This window comes from Panthera onca, chromosome D1, assembly GCF_046562875.1.
Source record: "Panthera onca isolate mPanOnc1 chromosome D1, mPanOnc1 haplotype 2, whole genome shotgun sequence".
Taxonomy (NCBI): domain Eukaryota; kingdom Metazoa; phylum Chordata; class Mammalia; order Carnivora; family Felidae; genus Panthera; species Panthera onca.
In genome coordinates, this window is record NC_138348.1 from 19,438,482 (window position 1) to 19,456,128 (window position 17,647).

At 36.3% G+C, this 17,647-nt stretch overlaps 1 protein-coding gene and 1 long non-coding RNA gene across 6 annotated transcripts in view; one reads left to right on the forward strand and one right to left on the reverse strand.

Moving 5' to 3' along the window:
• Window positions 1-17,647, reverse strand: part of TTC17 (tetratricopeptide repeat domain 17) — a 131,382-nt gene that overhangs the window by 101,357 nt on the left and 12,378 nt on the right. For both annotated transcript variants that reach the window (XM_060606433.3, XM_060606431.3), the window contains exons 2-4: window positions 6,839-6,928; window positions 921-1,090; window positions 161-272 (exon numbers count right to left, since the gene is read on the reverse strand). In XM_060606433.3, coding sequence (XP_060462416.3) covers window positions 161-272; window positions 921-1,090; window positions 6,839-6,928 — 372 coding nt within the window. The remainder of the gene's footprint in view (window positions 1-160; window positions 273-920; window positions 1,091-6,838; window positions 6,929-17,647) is intronic.
• On the forward strand, window positions 224-16,528 carry LOC132661658 (uncharacterized). Of its 4 annotated transcripts, none has more exons than XR_009602340.2 (6): window positions 224-310; window positions 2,487-2,552; window positions 6,785-6,938; window positions 15,893-15,953; window positions 16,195-16,295; window positions 16,427-16,528. It is a non-coding gene; the product is annotated as an uncharacterized LOC132661658 (long non-coding RNA). The 4 variants fall into 4 exon arrangements; XR_013550190.1 differs by having other exon boundaries at window positions 16,202-16,295; XR_009602341.2 differs by lacking the exon at window positions 15,893-15,953 and having other exon boundaries at window positions 16,195-16,349.

Consider the following 17,647-nt stretch of genomic DNA (forward strand, 5'->3'; position numbering starts at 1 on the left):
CTTAATGCATTTATTTTAAAGGCATATTAAGAAATAGGAGATATTTGTAAAATTATAAAGCTGTTTGAAAGAGGAGAAGAAATATAAAGACTATTTACAAGCAAGAGAGTAAATTACAGAAAAAAATGTAGAAAACAAGATCCTAAATCTCTCTACTTACTCGCAGGTGCTGAAAAGCATGTATACTATATGGAAGTTCTAGAATTTTGGTACAATCAGGTTGCTCAGGGTCTGGAGGGACAGGAGATTCTGTGTCGATATAATCTTCAGGGCTAAAATTAAGAAGCCGGGAGCAATGAATGAATGAAAGGTGAAAAAATGTCTAATTTTCCCCTAACGGAACCATATTTTCATAGCATCTCTACTTTACAACCAATATTAGTCAACATTCAACCTTTTTCACATTGCTACTGCTGGAGTCAATATTTTGAGAGTTCAACTTAAAGGAGATAATTCGAGAGTTAAGAAATAGTAGGTGTATCAAAGAATGTTAAGATCATGGGACTGTTTTAAAAGCTTTTTACAATTCTTTCTAGAAATATGAAACCACTTTACACTTCTATTGACAGCCTCTCTACATTTTTACCAGTTACTGATTTTTAAATATTTTTTTCCAGTTTGATAGGTGAAAACAATTTAAATGGTTTAATTTGTACTTATTTGATCCCTTCTGAGAGATATGTTTTCCACGTTTATGGACCATTTGTATTTCTTTTACTATAAACTGTTCAATCTTCTACTGTAGTATTCAACATTTTAAGTCAATCTTTAAGAATTCTACATGTGAGTTATTTTGAAATTTCAAATTTCAATAAACTCATTCGTGATTGAAGCTTATTCTCATTAGATAATTTACTGATTTGAGAAAGTTCTGTTCGGGAACACGTTAATTTTATTTTTGGAGAGAGATTTTCTTTTACCTGATGTCTTTGCTTTCCAAAGTTATGTATGTGCCATCATAGAGATCCAGGTCTCCTAAGGGCACCTTGGCTTTGATGCAGTCTGGATCTTCTTTATTATGTCTCTGTTCCAGTCCTGTATCTCTGTCCTCATTCTCTTCTATGTGAATTTTTTGAGCAACTAATTGCTTCTGTTGAGAAGACAATAAGAACATAATGAATTTTTCTGTTATTTCAGTCTAGATACCACATAAGAGGAGAGGAGAATTTAATGTGTTGAAGTTAGAATCCTCTATACAGACAAGGATTCTGAGCACACTAGTGCCCCCTTATCTGCAGAAGTATGTTCTAAGATTCCCAGTGGATACCCCAAACTGTGAACAGTACCAACCCTATATATGTTATGTTTTTTTCCCATACATATATACCTATAATAAAGTTTAATGTATAAATTAAGCACAGTAACAGATTAACAATAACTAATAATAAAATACAACAGTTATAACAATATATTGTAATAAAAGTTATGTGAACGTAGCCTCTCAAAGTATCTTCTTGTACTGTATTCACACTCATGATAATGTGAGATAATAAAATGCCTACATGGTAAGATGAAGTGAGGTGAACGACGTACGCACTGTGACACAGTGTTAGACTATTAGTGACCTTCTGACGATAGGTCAGGAGGAGGATCATCTGCTTCTGGACCACAGTTAATTCATGGGTAACCGAAACCACAGAAAGTAAAACTGTGGATAAAGGGGGATTAATTAGTTGACAACTAAATAAGCGTCTCTAAACAGGTATTCATGGACAGAAAGTAACAGAAAATGACATTTACACTAATGGCACCTGAATACCTCCATAATATGATCTCTGACCACCTATGAAACTGCATCTACTGGAGTGCTGGCTGGCTCAGTTGGTAGAGTGCACAGCTCTTGATCTCAGGGTTGGGAGTTCAAGCCCCACGCTGGGTGTGGAGCCTACTTTAAAATAAAAACTCGGGGCACCTGGATGGCTCAGTCCGTTAAGCATCTGAGTTCGGCTCAGGTCATGATCTTAGAGTTCATGAGTTTGAGCCCCACGCCGGGCGCTGTGCTGACAGCTCGGAGCCTGGAGCTTGCTTCGGATTCTGTGTCTCCTCTCTCTCTGCCCCTCCCCCACTCATACTCTGTCTCTCTCAAAAATAAATAAAAAAAATAATGGGTATGAAATGTTTTAATTATTGGAGTAGACTGTATTACTATTAATGAACTTGTGGCCTTACAAAGGACTCCTTACAAAGGACTCTACACCACTGTTCTGCTGGACTCATATGTGGCCAGTATGACTATTTTGACAAATGTAACATGAGAGGTGCCATTAAATCCTCCGGATGGAAGCATTTTTACAGCCGGTATATGTTCTTTTCCCTCAGGTACTGGGAACAGCAATATTCCAGACAGTAGCTGTTCTGTCAGCTTGAGTTCTGGCTTTTGGACCAGAGTGACATTTAATATGATCTTATTGTTTTAAACCATTAAGATTACTGGGATGTTACTAAATGATGTTTCCACTTACTCCCTCCCCACTTTCCTCCTGTAGGTAAACTATACTATACTGCCCTATGACTTCAAGCTTGGCCATGTGACTTGATCTGGACAATGGAATGTGAGTAGAATTTTTTTTTTTTTTAGTTTATTTATTTTAAGAGAGAGAGACAGCATGAGTGAGGGCAGAGAGAGAGGGGGAGAGAATCTCAACTAGGTTCTGCACTGTTACAGCAGAGCCCAACATGGGGCTCAGATCACGAAATGAGCTGAAATCAAGAGTTAGATGCTCAACCGACTAAGCCATCCAGGTGCCCCGAAATGATGTCACTTCTAAGTAGAAATTTTAAACAGGCTTGTATATTTGGTTAGTCTTCCTTGAGCCTCCACCTTCCTCTGTGAAACAGCACTGAGATTTTTGGGACTGTTTGTTGCCAATGCAAAAGTTGACATACATTGCAAAATTTAGACTATCTTAACTAATGCAATCCTTAATGTGATTAAACATATTTTCAAATATTTATGAGATATTTTGTAGCTTGATTGAGCCTGCCTATTTTTCCCTAGTGATTCTTCACTGATTTGTAGACATTTGTGAAGAGTGATTCTGTAAACTCATTCTTCAATTATAACAGTATTCTCCCAGCTTATAACTTATGTTTTAATTTTGTTCATGGTGTCACTTGCAAGACAGAAGCTTTTAATTTTAAGATGGTCAAAACTATCAATTAATTTTCTTAATTGTGATTTGTGTTATTTAAGGAGCCCTTCTTTATCCCAATGTCATAAACATATTAATATATTCTTATTTTTAAGTTTTAAAGCTTTAATTTTTCACATTTAGTGCTATTGTCTGAACATTTGTGCCCCTTCCACTTAAAAATTTATATGTTGAAATCATAACCCCTGAAAATGGTATTAGAATGTGGAGCTTTTCAGAGGTGCTTAGGTCATGAGGTTGGTGTCCATGGAAAATAGAATTTTGCACTAATATTCATGTGGTAGCAAAACCTGATGAAAAGCCATTTTATACTTTTTATCCTCTTGGTGTGAATATTCACACATTTCACTAAAGAAATATTAATGTCTTTGAATATGGAGTTTGGGACCAGAACCTGCTGGCAGTACAATGTAATACTAGATATCTGTACCTATAGCAGTTCTAAAAGAAGAAAAAAAGTAAAAAGCTGTATTCTAACCATATATAGCCCTGGTGATTTCAGATGAGGGACTGTGAGTTTGTATAAATACTGCCATCACAGCTTTTTTCTGCTTAGTATTTACATAGTGAAAACTTTTTCCATCCATTTATCACCACACTGGCTTTGTGTTAGGTGTATTTCTTACATGTCCCATACAGCTGGACTAATTAAGAAATCCAATCTGATAGTCTCAGTTTTAATCAGCAAGTTTAATCTGATATATTTACTGTGATTGCTGATCTATCTGAATTTATTTTAAACATGTTATTTTGGATTTTCTGTTATTTATTTATTTATTTATTTATTTATTTATTTATTTATTTTTGATTATTGAAGTGTAGCTGACACAAAATGTTGTATTAGTTTCAGGTATGTTTATCATTCTTTTTCTTTGCTGCTGTTTTCTCTTTTCCTGCCTGTCATGTGCTTGTCAACACTTTCTATGTTCCCTCCTCTCCTCCTGTATTTTCTCTTAACTTGTAGGTTTGGAAACTACAGATTGCAGTTCCGTTATTTTAGTCCTTGCCTCTACTTTATTTTTGGTTAAGTTTTTCATCAGTAAATATTTTAATATATTTCTGAAAGATACTCTAAATACAGTTTGTTTGGGTGCCCGGGTGGCTCAGTTGGTTGAGTGTCTGACTCCTGATTTCAGTTCAGGTCATGATCCCAATGCTGTGGGATTAAGCCCCACACCATGCTCCATGCTGGGCACGGAGCCTGCTTAAGATTTTCTCTCCCTCTCCCTCTGCCGTTCCCTTGCTCCTGCTCTCTCTCTCTCTGGAACACACACACACACACACACACACACACACGCACGCACACACATAAAACACACAAAAAAATCTCTTTAAAAAAAAAAAAAAAGGGGAGGGTGCCTGGATGGCTCAGTGGGTTACATCCAAGTCTTGGTTTCGGCTCAGGTCATGATCCTGGGGTGGTGGGATTAAGCCCTCCTTTGAGCTCTGCGCTGGGTGTGGAGCCTGCTTAAGATTGTCTCTCCCCACCCCCTCCACTCTGCTCCTTCCCCTGCTCGTGCTCTCTCTCTCAAATAAAAAAATAAATAAAACAAAGAACTTTAAATAAATAAATAAATAAATAAATAAAAATACAGTTTGTTTGAATCAAAATCCAATGAGACCCACACACTGCAATGGCTGATTTGTCTATAAATCTGTTAATCTACTGGTAATTCCTCCAGTTCCCCTCCCCACCTTTTTTAACCTTTATAATTTGTTTAAAAAGTTGGGTCATTTGTCCTGCAAAGCTTGCCACTCTATACGATTTTGCTGACTGCATCTCCTAGGTTCATTTCACGTGTCCCTTTCTTTGTCTTGTACATTTCCTAAATATTGACAGCAGGATCCAGGGGTTCTTAACTTTTTTGTGTCATAGACTTCTTTGGCAGTCTGATGAAATCTGCAGAGTCCCTTCTCAGAATGATCTTTTAAATACATAAAAAATATAGAATGGCAAAGGAAATGTCATTGAAAACAAATGACACTGGAAAATACAGTGGTTTGACTGAATTCCTATTTCTTTTGGCAAGACTACTTGAAAGGTAGCAAGACTCTTAAATTTTTAGTATGTATGCCCATAAGTTTTCCAACAGGATTTTGTTACTTTCACCTTCTCATAAACAGGACAGAAGAGTCTAACAAGCCTTAACTAATCACTGAACATACCTCAACACAACTACATATTAATTTAATCTAGTTTTACCTTTCAAAGCACAAAAAAATAATTAAATAAGGTTAGCAACTTCTTCATTAGTATTTTTACTCATCATTGTATATCCTACGCGTGTCTACTGGGTGTACTTTTCTTTGTGCGGAAGTACATCTTTAATTTTCTTTAAAGTGAGAGTCTGGTAAATAAACTCTGTATGTCAGAAAACATCTTTGCTTTACCCTCACTCTTGAATGATGGTTTAAAAGAACATAAAATTCTAGTTTGACTGGTTTTCCCCTTAGCACTTTGAGGTTATTCCTCCACTGTCTTCTGGCACCTTAAGAAGTTCATTTAGTTGTCACTACTTTGTAGAAAAATGATATTGTTTAGTGTCATGGCTTTAAGTCTACATTTCAGTGAATAACAAATTTTTATCTCCAGCCTGTACCTTAATCAAAAACTGATGGAGTCAACATTTTTCATTTTCGTTTTCATTGACATGATGAATGGCATTTTTCCCCTTCACATACTCTAATTTAAGTCTCCTTCTCTTTATATCATACTGCCTCTTAAAAAAAAGAATGGAAATAAACATATACAATGTGTATATGCATTTGAAAATAAAAACTATTTTCTGCACCGATGCACTTTTTGAACACTGTGTTTAAAAAAAAAAAAAAATACATAAAGCTTCCAAGCATGAAGCTGTATAAATATACCTACTGTCTTACTCCCAGTTTTTCAAATAATTAATATTGTGTGTTATTAAGCAAAATCAGTTTATGGAAATCAAATGATAGAAACAAAAAGGTCAGATTTTATTAGCACCAATAGGTTTCAACTTTTCAAGGTGCAAAGTGATTAACGCTTTCATCTCATCGTAAGAACACATAATAACAAGACCTTAGTTTTCCCTACTTGGAAACTAATAAAAATTACATTTTTATACAGTATTGAAACCATTCTTCCTTTTTGTATTTTACCCAAACTCTCCTTCTAAGCGTATGTATAGAGACTGTTCCTTTTCATACTTGATGGAAAAACTTATACATGGAAACCCTGAACAAGGATAGGAGTCAAGAATCAAGCAAAACCCAAGTTAGTCTGTTTCTCTTACTATTGCTCAAATGTCCTCTAATTAGATGTTATTTTTAAAATCAGGATTTAAAGGTAATATATTCAGGGTGCCAAGGTGGCTCAGGCAGTTAAGCATCAGACTGGACTTCGGCTCAGGTCATGATCTCATGGTTTGTGGGCTTGAGCCCCACATCAGGCTAGGTGCTGACAGCTCAGAGCCTGGAGACTGCTTCGAATTCTGTCTCTTTCTCTGCCCCTCCCCAGCTCATGGTCTGTCTCTGTCTCTCAAAAATAAATAAAATGTTCAAAAAAAAGTTAAAAATGAAAGTAATATATTCCTATAAAACTGAGAAGAATTGAGCTTAAGAAATAATTCGTTCTCATTTTTCTTTGAATACAATAGCTCCCCATGAAATACAACAAGTTTCAGCTGCATATCACATGCCCATTGCCTCACCTCCAATTCTTTGAGGTAGTTAACGGTTGTTTCTTGTCTCATTAATATGACTAAGTCATGGGGATGCTTCAAGTTCATCGGCGAATCCACCTGCAAGCAAGTAAGTGATAAATAAAGCTCAGATTTCATTAACATTTGTTTGGATTCATATAAAGTTCCCTTTAATATGCTTTAAATTACTGTTCAACTACCACTATAATCAGTGTTAGGTGCTTACTAAAACCCAAGGACTATTTCAAAAGTGATTGCACATAAATTTCAGCAAAGAGAATATCATGTTCAATAGCTGTCCCTTGAATTCCAACTTGAAAGACTAAGCTTTTGAAGTGAGTATTCTAACTTGGTCAGTCATAGGAGAAATATGCGAGAAGAGAAGTATTTGGCAATGAGTGATAAAGTAAATTGCTTAAAAGATAATTCATGCGTGTAACAATAAAAAAGGAATTGTCTTGTCTTGACAGAATATTCCATATCTGAACAGGTTTGGAGTGATAAAAGGAAAACACTAAAAGCACCTATTTTTGAAGGCTATTTGTAGAATCCATAAATCAAAGTTAATATAAAATAATCTTGAGATCTCTTATTTACAGCTCATGTTCTCTGGATCATAAACAAGTGACCATGTGGTTGAAGATGTAAGAAAAATGAGCCCTCCTATGCTAAAAGGAGGCTTATAAATTTGTTTTGGTTGAATGGAGGGTCATTTGACAACATGTATCAAAATGTTAAAAGTGCCTATCTTTTGATTTGGCAATATTAACTCTAGGAAAACTATCCTACAGACGTTATTAAGCAAATAGGCAAAAATATACACAAGGATAAAAAATATATATATGTATATACACACACACACACATAACGAAGCTCACTACAACACTTTAAGCTGCCAAAAAAATTAGACACAACCTAAACCCACCAATAAGAGAATGGGGAAATCCACAGTCTAAAATGGGATACAAAAAGACTAGACATACTGTCATGGGAGGATGTTCACAATGTATAATTAACTAAAAATAAAGAATATGTATACTATGATATTTTTAAGAAATTACATGCATATATTTTTATAAATGTATACATGTTTCTACATGCACAAAACCAAGTAAGTTTACAGTGGTTTCTTTTGGGAAGTGGGATTAAGAAAAGAGGCACACTCTCTTTATATTTGTACATTTTAAAACTGTTTATCATGTACACATATTACATTTATAATAAAGAAAAAACCACACACACACACACACACACACACACACACACGGTTTTTGAATTCCAGAAAAACCTGACAGTGTTCTTGGTGCCTAAGGGATAAGATAAAGTTCCTGCTATCACTTGGTGCTAGACTGGAGTTATCAAATTATATACAAGCTCTTCAGGAAGTTCCACTTTGAGAAAAAACTATCTTTTTGTAATCTTGAAGAAACTGGTATCAGCTCAACTAATCGAATTTAGAGCTAGCTTTTTAAGTGCAGAAGGTAGACTTACATAGATATTGGTGAATACAACGGCCTATTAAAAAAGATTTTAGGGGTGCCTGGGTGGCTCAGTTGGTTAAGTGTCCAACTCTTGATCTCAGCTCAGCTCATGATCTAACAGCTCATGAGATCGAGCCCCACATCGGGTTCTACACCAACAGTGGACAGCATGGAGCCTGCTTGGGATTTTCTCTCTCTCTCCCTTTCTGCCTCTACCCAACTCTCTCTCTCTCTCTCAAAACAAACAAACAAACAAACAAACAATCTAAAAAATATTTTAAAAGAAGAAATAAGAACAACATGAAATAGGGGTGCCTGGGTGGCTCAGTTGCTTAAGGGTCTGACTCTTGATTTCGGCTCAGGTCATGATCTCACCGTTTCGTGGGTTCAAGCCCCATATCGGGCTCTGCGCTGATCCTGCAGAGCCTGCTTGGGATTCTCAACCTCTCTCTTTCTCTCTGCCCTTCCCCTGCTAGTGATCTCTCTGCTCTCTCAAAAAAAATAAGTAAATTTTAAAAAATTAAAAAAAAATACAACATGAAATAAAGTTGGATGCTTGCTTTAATAATATGCATTAAATTGGACAATGTTAAGTGACTACAGATAAAACTCATCTGCCCTTGCTCATTCTATCATTTCAGAAATGCCGGAGGAAAAAGAGATGCTAGTCCAGAATAACTTCCCTTGTAATTATCTGGATGTATAATTATTATTGTATCATTATGGATAATCATTGCCTATGGTCTTGCTTTTAAGATGAGATTCATTCACTGCTTCCCCTGGCCTTTCCACTACATTGGAATTTATATTAAAACTGCACTCTGTACTTAAAAGGCACTAAAAATATAATAGCAAGGCCTATAGTACTTGACCACCTGAGATGTAAATCTCCTCTATCAATCAAAGCTAACAAAAGCCTGCAAGCAAAATGTTAGGTTTATCTCAATAAGACATAGAAAATTTTGCTTCTCTTTAAGAGTATTTGAACATATTCCCAACAGTCAAATGCATATAGGGCAGGGAAAGCTACTATAATAGATTGAATATGGACTGATTTAACTCCAAGGCCCATCAACCTTTTTTTATGACATTGTGATATATTATTTGTGATACATTATAGCACACCAAAATTTGTACAGAAGAAAATGTAAAAGCTATAGCCAGTGGTCAGAGTGCAAAAGAGCTTTACATAAGGAGGCCAGAGAAAATCTGCTTACTTTGCTACTTCATCCAGACTTCAAGAGGTAGCTATTTAGTACACGACTGTATAGGTATTTTAAAATGAGGTTTTTAGAAAAAGACAAAAAAACAAAACCAAAAACGGGGCAAGGGGGAGGAATGCGGGAGTAAGATGTTCCCATTCCAAAATACCTAAATGTTCTGGTCACCTGGAGAACTGCATGAGGAACAAAAGAATGAAGACTTACACTGAAGAAAGACTGAAAGCACAATCTTAGTTTCAGATTAAAAAGATACTAGCTAATCAGGGCTTTATCATATTTGCATAGCAAGGGTTTGGCCAACATTCCTTTGTAAGGAAGTACTTTTCATTTCCTGAAGTTTCATTAAGTTCAACACAGATACAACAGCTAGAGGAGACACAAAGATAAAATTATCACAGAAGGAAGGGAGTGCATGACAGCTGTGCTTCCCCTCTTGACACGGCAGCAAATGGCATGGCTCTTTGCCAGATAAGGGTTGGTTGCAGATTTATAGCCTGGCGTATATTTTCATTGAGGTAACTTCAAGTTCTTAAAATTTAAGACTTTATAATATCTTTGACAAATGCTAACCAGCTTGAATTTCCCTCCTTTCAAACGCTTCTCCTCCTCAGGTTACGAAAGAGAGTATGTTTGTAAAGGTACAACATCCACTCAGCCAATAAACGTTTCTTAAGCCTCCGTAAACCAGGCCCACCATGGCAATATGGGAAAACTATGTACTCCAATTTTACTCACAATGTGAATGCCTTCAAAATCTTTAGCATTTAGAAGAGGCTGCTATCAGCCCAGGAGCAAAAGGTGACAGGAATTAGAGAGGTAGGTTAAAAAGGACATGACTCCTATGTAAGATCTCAAAGCACCTTGTGGCTTTTTCACAAGGGACAAGCAACCCTACAAAATTCCATTACTTCACAGCATAATAAATGATGCTTGTAATGACTTGAATCATAAAGAAAAGGGAATTATTTTCAAATTTGTTCTACTTAAGATGGTTAAAAAAGTATGAAATATATTTTACAGCAAAGTTTATACTGCAAGGAAAAACTGACCAAATATTTGGAAATTAGCTAAACGGACTTCTATTATACAGAATGATTCATTCTCTAAGAGTTCTCAATTCAATTTTATTTTCCTTTGAATACATTATATTATATAAGTACATGTGTCCAATTATATAGAACAGCAGTAAATATCTGACTCATATCAAGTTCATTTTCATATATTTCATTTGCTGCTGGTCTCTCTAACCGAGATATTGTTAATAACTACCTCTCTAATCTGGAACCCTACCTCAGTAAATTCACAGGGTCACGGAGGGAAATGTCACTATATAAGGATAATTACTTCACTGCCAAATCTATAAAAGGTGCCTATTTTAAACTTAAAATAACCATTTGAAGGGTATAAACATCTTTGAGTTCTACAAAAGCAAGAGAGAGGCAATCACTTTCCACTGGTCCTTTATGACAGGAAATTGAATACTTCTATATCATAATATTAATTCCAGCCCTCATATGCAACTTATTCTTCACATATGCTAAACATTCTTACTTATTATTTTTAATGGTATTCAAATGAGTACATGTGAGCAGCATTACTGAAATCTTTTTTTTTAATTTTTTTTAATCTTTATTTTTGAGAGAGAGAGAGAAAGACACAGAGTGAGACTGGGGGAGGGGCAGTGACAGAGGGAAACACAGAATCCGAAACAGGCTCCAGGCTCTGAGCTGTCAGCACAAAGCCCGACACAGGGCTGGAACTCATGAACTGAGAGATCATGGCCTTAGCCGAAGTCGGACACTTAACCGACTGAGCCACCCGGGTGCCCATACTGAAATCTTTTATTATGCCATATCCACTTTTATCTTTTTAATATATTTTTTAATGTTTATTTTTGAGAGAGAAAGAGAGAAACAGAGGCGTGACTGGGGAAGGGGCAGAGACAGAGACACAGAATCTGAAGCAGGCTCCAGGCTCTGAGCTGTCAGCACAGAGCCCGACATGGGGCTCGAACCCATGAACTGTGAGATCATGACCTGAGCCAAAGTTGGACACTTAACCAACTGAGGCACCCAGATGCTCCATGCTATACCCATTTTAAAAAATTTCCCCTGTGCTTGCTTCGGCAGCACATATACTAAAATTAAAAAATTTCCCCTTAATTAGAAACTAGGGATGGAATATTTTAAATTTTTTATTCAAAATTTTAGATTATTTATTGAGACAATATGATGGAAAACATAAATAAAGATCTTCAAAGCAATGAAGATTTTACCGCTACCTGAAGTGATCCCATTTTGTGGGTATTTACAATGTTTGCTATCTAGTATCTGGAATCCCCTTCTTGTGACAAAAGCACCTGCCCTGCTTAGCTGGAAGCATCCTTCCCTACGTGGGAAGTCCTGATCAGTAGATCCCTTTCCCTTGGTCATGGTAATCTTTGAGAAGGGACATTAACCAAGTGGTCAGCTGGTACTAAAGAGACTCTAATCCAGCACTTTTTGTTTGAGCTACGGGGACCAGCCGTCTTGTATTCACAGGGAGCCTGAGAATGGGGTTAAGGAAGCAGAGAAATGAAGACAGAGAGCAACCTATTGTGGTTATACTGTTTTATCAGCCCTGGATCAAACTGTATCTGCAGCACTTAGAATCTGTCCAAATATTCCAATAAAAATTTTCTACAGAAGTCTTGATGCTATTTCCAAACATCTGCCAAAATTTCTTCTAAACCCTCTGCCTAGGGCCTCTTCTTACCCTCATGGCTCTTTTCAGATCTTCTGTCCCTTTGCACATGCTAATTCTCCTACTTGGAACGCACTTCTATCCTGATGCTTAAGGCCAAATGACTGAAGGCCTTATGACTGGGCTCAAATGACATTTCTTTTGTGAAGCCATTCCTCTCTTGAGCTCCCATAGTACTTTTTACACACTCCTTTAATAGTGCTTATTACTTTGTTTAATTATTGTATGTCTGTCTCTCCAGAAAAAATTTTTTTGTATTCCTTGTTCTACCTCCAGTAGTTCATATGCTTTCAGGAACATGTCAAGCACTTAATATGCTGCTGGTTGTTTGATGAAGTTTTCTGACGTCACATTTGGTAGAATATCCATCTCCACCAAGACTATCATTCATTGATGACTACCTGTACAGGAGGTAAAGTGGCTAGGCCTCAAGGGATCGTGAAAAGTAAGTCCTTCACAGGTCTAGGCTTACAGGGATTGTGAAAAGTAAGTCCTTCACAGGTCTATGACTAGCTGTGCAACCTTAAGCAAATCACCTTCTTCTCTGCATGGGCTTCCATTTCCTCATCTATAAGCTGAGGGGACCCAGCCTGATGACTTTTAAAGTTCCATACGTTCTTCATATCCTACCCCCATAAAAGATTTAACACTATCGTGAAAGTGTCACATTTTTACCAGTCTCAGGTGCCCCCGAAGGAATCTAATATTCAAATGAATGAAATGATCATTCTTTCAATTTGCCGGTATAAATTTGTACTTGCTCTAGGTAGGGACTCTTTCCAAAGCTGCAGCTGAGAGCATTTTTTAAGCTGTCAATTTGTCAAATTAAACCAAGGTTCCAATTAGCAGTGGCTATTTATTTCTGAGCAGTTAAGTTGTTCACTGTGTCACAGGCAAAATTAGCTCTCCCTGTCCTTATGCCACTTAATTCTAACAAAGTTCAACTGGAAAAGAAATTTTTCTTTGATAATAAGCTAAATATATAGTTTTCAATAAAAACAAACACATTATGGACAATATTAAAAAAAATTAAAATTACTTGAAAAGTCTGCTGTCAGACCTAGTTAATTATGTCAGAATAACTTCTCTGCATATGTATACACACACACTGCTATGTAGATAAAACATTTTCACAAAAACGGGATCATATTTACTATACTGCATCCTTCCCTTCCCCACTGTTTCCTAAATTTTATCAGCTTGTTTTCTCAGGAATTACATATCTATGTCATCATATTTAGTGGGTAATATTACATTAAAGTTATTTATCCAGATTACTGCTAATTAAAATTGGGGCTTTTAGTTCTTCTCCCTTTTTAATGGTATTGAGATGAATATCCTTACACTTAAATTTTTTTTATTGCTGCTTACTTATTTTTTTCCTAACAAAGAATTGCTAGGTTAAATGGACTACACTTTTAAATTTATATTTTTTGCTGGCTTTTTCCAGAATAGCTGAATCAACTTAAATTCCTACCAACAGTCACTGAGTTTTTCCACACTCTTAACAACAAAGGGAAAAGAGTGAACACATTTTAATCTTTGTTGGCCACATGTGTTTCTTCTTTTGTGTGCTTACAAAAATCTTCCTCATTGCCTCCCTTTAAACCCACTGACACTTTACATCACAATTTCATGAATGGTGGTTTCCAGTTGGTGAGACTCAACATGATTATCTTCTTGGTTGTGTTTTCTGACTTTTTCTACAGCAAACATATATTACTTATGTTTATAAAATATATCTCTCTTTTTAAGTACTACCTACAGGTCTTGTTAAAATGAAACCTCAGAATGTTATGTGATGTGTATTTTTAAACAAAAAATGAGTTGTGATGACAACTTAGGTCTGAGGAACAACCCTGTCACTCTTCCTTATATATTCATAGAGAAAAAAGTTCCTCTCCCAGATGTGGGGCCAGTCAAAACACTTCTAAAAGGTAACATCTTTTGTATTTTTTTGTTTGTTACCTTAGTCTCCTCAGATTTTTATCCTTATCTCAAATCTAATTCACTATCATTTTCAAATGACTGACCAAAGAACCCTCACCTTTGTGACCCCTGGCAGGTGAATACAGGGGCAAGCAAGATGAGTGGATAGGGATGGAATGAGGGAGGCAGAAGTCTGTTGCCTGACTTTGCATGTAATTCTTTCTTTAGGATTCAAGTCTGACCATCACGGACCTGGACTTTCCTCCAGGTCGAGAGAAGTGCAAATTCACAAACAAAATACCAGTCCAGCCTCAGCTCTGGAAAGGGACTTTCATGGGCTCCTGACTATAATAATTTTCAAAACTTTAATAGAGAAGCAGATCTTTCACTGGAAACATTTAATTGTTTCAGATCAATAAAACACTATTATTATGAACTGTCAGGATCCGGAAATATTTTTGTTAAAGAAGACTTTTTTTTTTTTGCCATTAGTGTACTTGTACAATATGGTATTTTAATGTTTTAAAACATGGACTTCAATTTTGTAGGATATCAGGTTATTGAAACTAAATATAAACTACTGAAGCTAAATATAAACTTTAAATAAACAAAAATACTGAATCTTGACCATCACATGAATTTTTGTGGCTTCGTATCTCTATTTCCTAAAGTTTTACTCTCAATTAGATTTACATTCCCATGTTCACAGTTCTTGGAAGACAAAGTTGTAAATGCTTAAACACACAGAAAACAATCTAGGTATCTGAAGTATATTATATAGCTATAGTCTAGATTTGACCATGTGCAGTGTTGCAGCCAATTTTATGAGAGCAATCATATCAAACAAGCACCATTTTCCAAAGTGATAAATAAGCAAGTTAATAACCATTTTCAACATAAACAACAAATGAACAACTTCTTATACACGCGTGCTACCAGGCTACACGTTCTGATTTGTATCACCAGGAAATATACAAATAACATAATGAATAAAGTAGACAATTTACAATTTTACAAGGAAAGAAAATGAAATGCTGGATCGGGACACGAGAGTCACGGATATTTCTCATTTGCATATTCATGATATTCTTGAAAACATATACAGAACAATGTCGCTGTGCAATTAGAGCTATTTTATATGTAACTCAGAAGTGACTCTCATTCCAGCAGCTAATATTTATTGAGCATGGAATAATGGCCCCCAAAGATGTTCATGTCCTAATCCCCAGAACCTGTGACTAGTTAGGTTATGTGGCAAAGGGAAATTAAAGTAGCTGATGGAGTTAAGGTTGCTATTCAGATTACTTTAATTAAGACAGAATATAACCTGGATTATCCAGGTGGGCCTAATGTAATCACAAGTGTCCTTAAAAGTGGAATAGGGAGGTCAAAGAGAGAGACGCTGCTAAGAAAGGTCAGAGAAATGCAATGTTGCTAGCTTTGTGATACAATGAAAGGGGGCCAAGAAGCAAGGAATGTGGGTGGCCTCTGGAAACTAGAAAGAGGTAAGGAAATGGACTCTCTCCTAATATCTCCAGGAAGATGTGCAGCATTACTGTCCCCTTGATTTTAGCCCCAGCTAAACATGGGGTTTGAACTGCTAACATGGGTTGAACTGCTAACCTACACAATTGTAAGATGATAAATCTCTGTTGTTTTAAGACATAAACTGTGGTAATTTTTTACAGCAGCAAACAGAAAACGAATATAAGCACCCGCTAAGTTCCAGACACAATGCCAGGCTTAAAGGTGATAAATACAATTTATGTAAGCATAAAAAATCTTAGTTGGGTGCTATAGACTGAACTGTGTCTCCCCAAAAATTTTATGTTGAAGCTGTAACCTCCAATGTCATGGTAATTGGAGAGTAGGCCTTTGGAGGGTAATTTGGTTTAGATGAGGTCATGAGGTTGGGGCCTTATGACGGGATTGGTGCCCTTATAAGAGGAGACACTGAAAGCTTGCTTTCTCTTTCTCTCTGCCACCTGAGGACACAGCAAGAATGCAGCGGGTCTGCAAGCCAGAAACAGAGCTCTCACCAGAACCTGATCACTCTGGCACTCTGACCTTAGACTTCTGGCCTCCAAAACTGTGAGAAAAACTTCAGTGCTTAAGTCGCTCAGTTTATAGGATTTTGTTATTGAGGTTTGTTAATCAAATATTGGAAAAGGGGCATGGAAATGAGTGCCAGAAATTGAACCTTAATTTTTATCATTACTCAGGTGACGGCAACTCAACAGCCAGGAAATAACTTCGCTATTTCACGCAAGAAATCACTGCTGTACAACACCACTGAATAAAGTTCAACTTTATTACTCATCGAACAGTGGTAGTATTAACTGTGGGTGGGGGGGGGGGGGTCAGTTTGACTAATTTCTTTTACTGCAATCCCAACAAGTGTGAAGCATTAATGACAAAGGTTTAATTTTTCTATGAAGATAACCAAACCAAACTGAAAGTTCCTTTTTGTTCATACTTCCACTGACAGCCGTAACACTGTTTCGCTAAGGGCAATGGATGGGATAAGGGCTGTCTGACTAGAAGCGGATTATATAAACAAAGATTTGACTTATATCCCAAACACTGTTGGGCATTTTAAACACTCCTGATGCAATCCTTTAAAAGGACGACTCGGCAATAAGAAAATTAAATATGCATTCTTCAAACAGGTAAATTCCACTTCAAAGAATTCTTACAGATCTACTCAATATGCTCACAGGAGCATGTGAAGACACATGAATGGGCACACACACTCACGGCAGTAAAAACCTGGAAACCATCTAAATGCCTGTCATTAGGGAACTGGTTAAATAAATTACAGAATAGCCACACAATCAAATACTATGCAATTTTAAGGGCAAAGAGAGTAGCTTTTCATTTCTGACAGATGTCTAACTCTATTAATAAAAAGTAGTGGTGAGACAAAATGTTTCCAGTTGTGTTTTTTAAAAATCCACATGAGGGTTTGCAAATGCATGGGAACTTTTTGGAAGAATACACAAATAATTCTGTGATTACTTCCAGGAAGAACTATGAGTGGTTATGAAACTTTCACTTTTCATTTTATGTCCTACTAAGTAGCTTGAAAATATTTTTTTGAACAATGATCACGTATTTTATACTTTCAAATTCAATTATAGGAGGCCTGGGTGGCTCAGTCAGTAGAGTATCTGACTCTTGATCTCAGGGTCCTGAGTTCAGCTCCCACGTTGGGCATGGAACCCACTTAAAAAAAATCAAATTCAATTTAAAAATAGAGAAAATACTGATGTTTTATATACAAAACAACAGAAATATTTTTCTTTATATTGGTAGTAATGTTTAGCAGTACAGAGAACAGTTTAGAATGGGATCTAAGCTGGAATTTATACACAGCCACTTCCTACCTGCATGGCCTTGGGCAAGGAGTTTAACCACACTCGGCCTAAATTTCTTTATTTAAT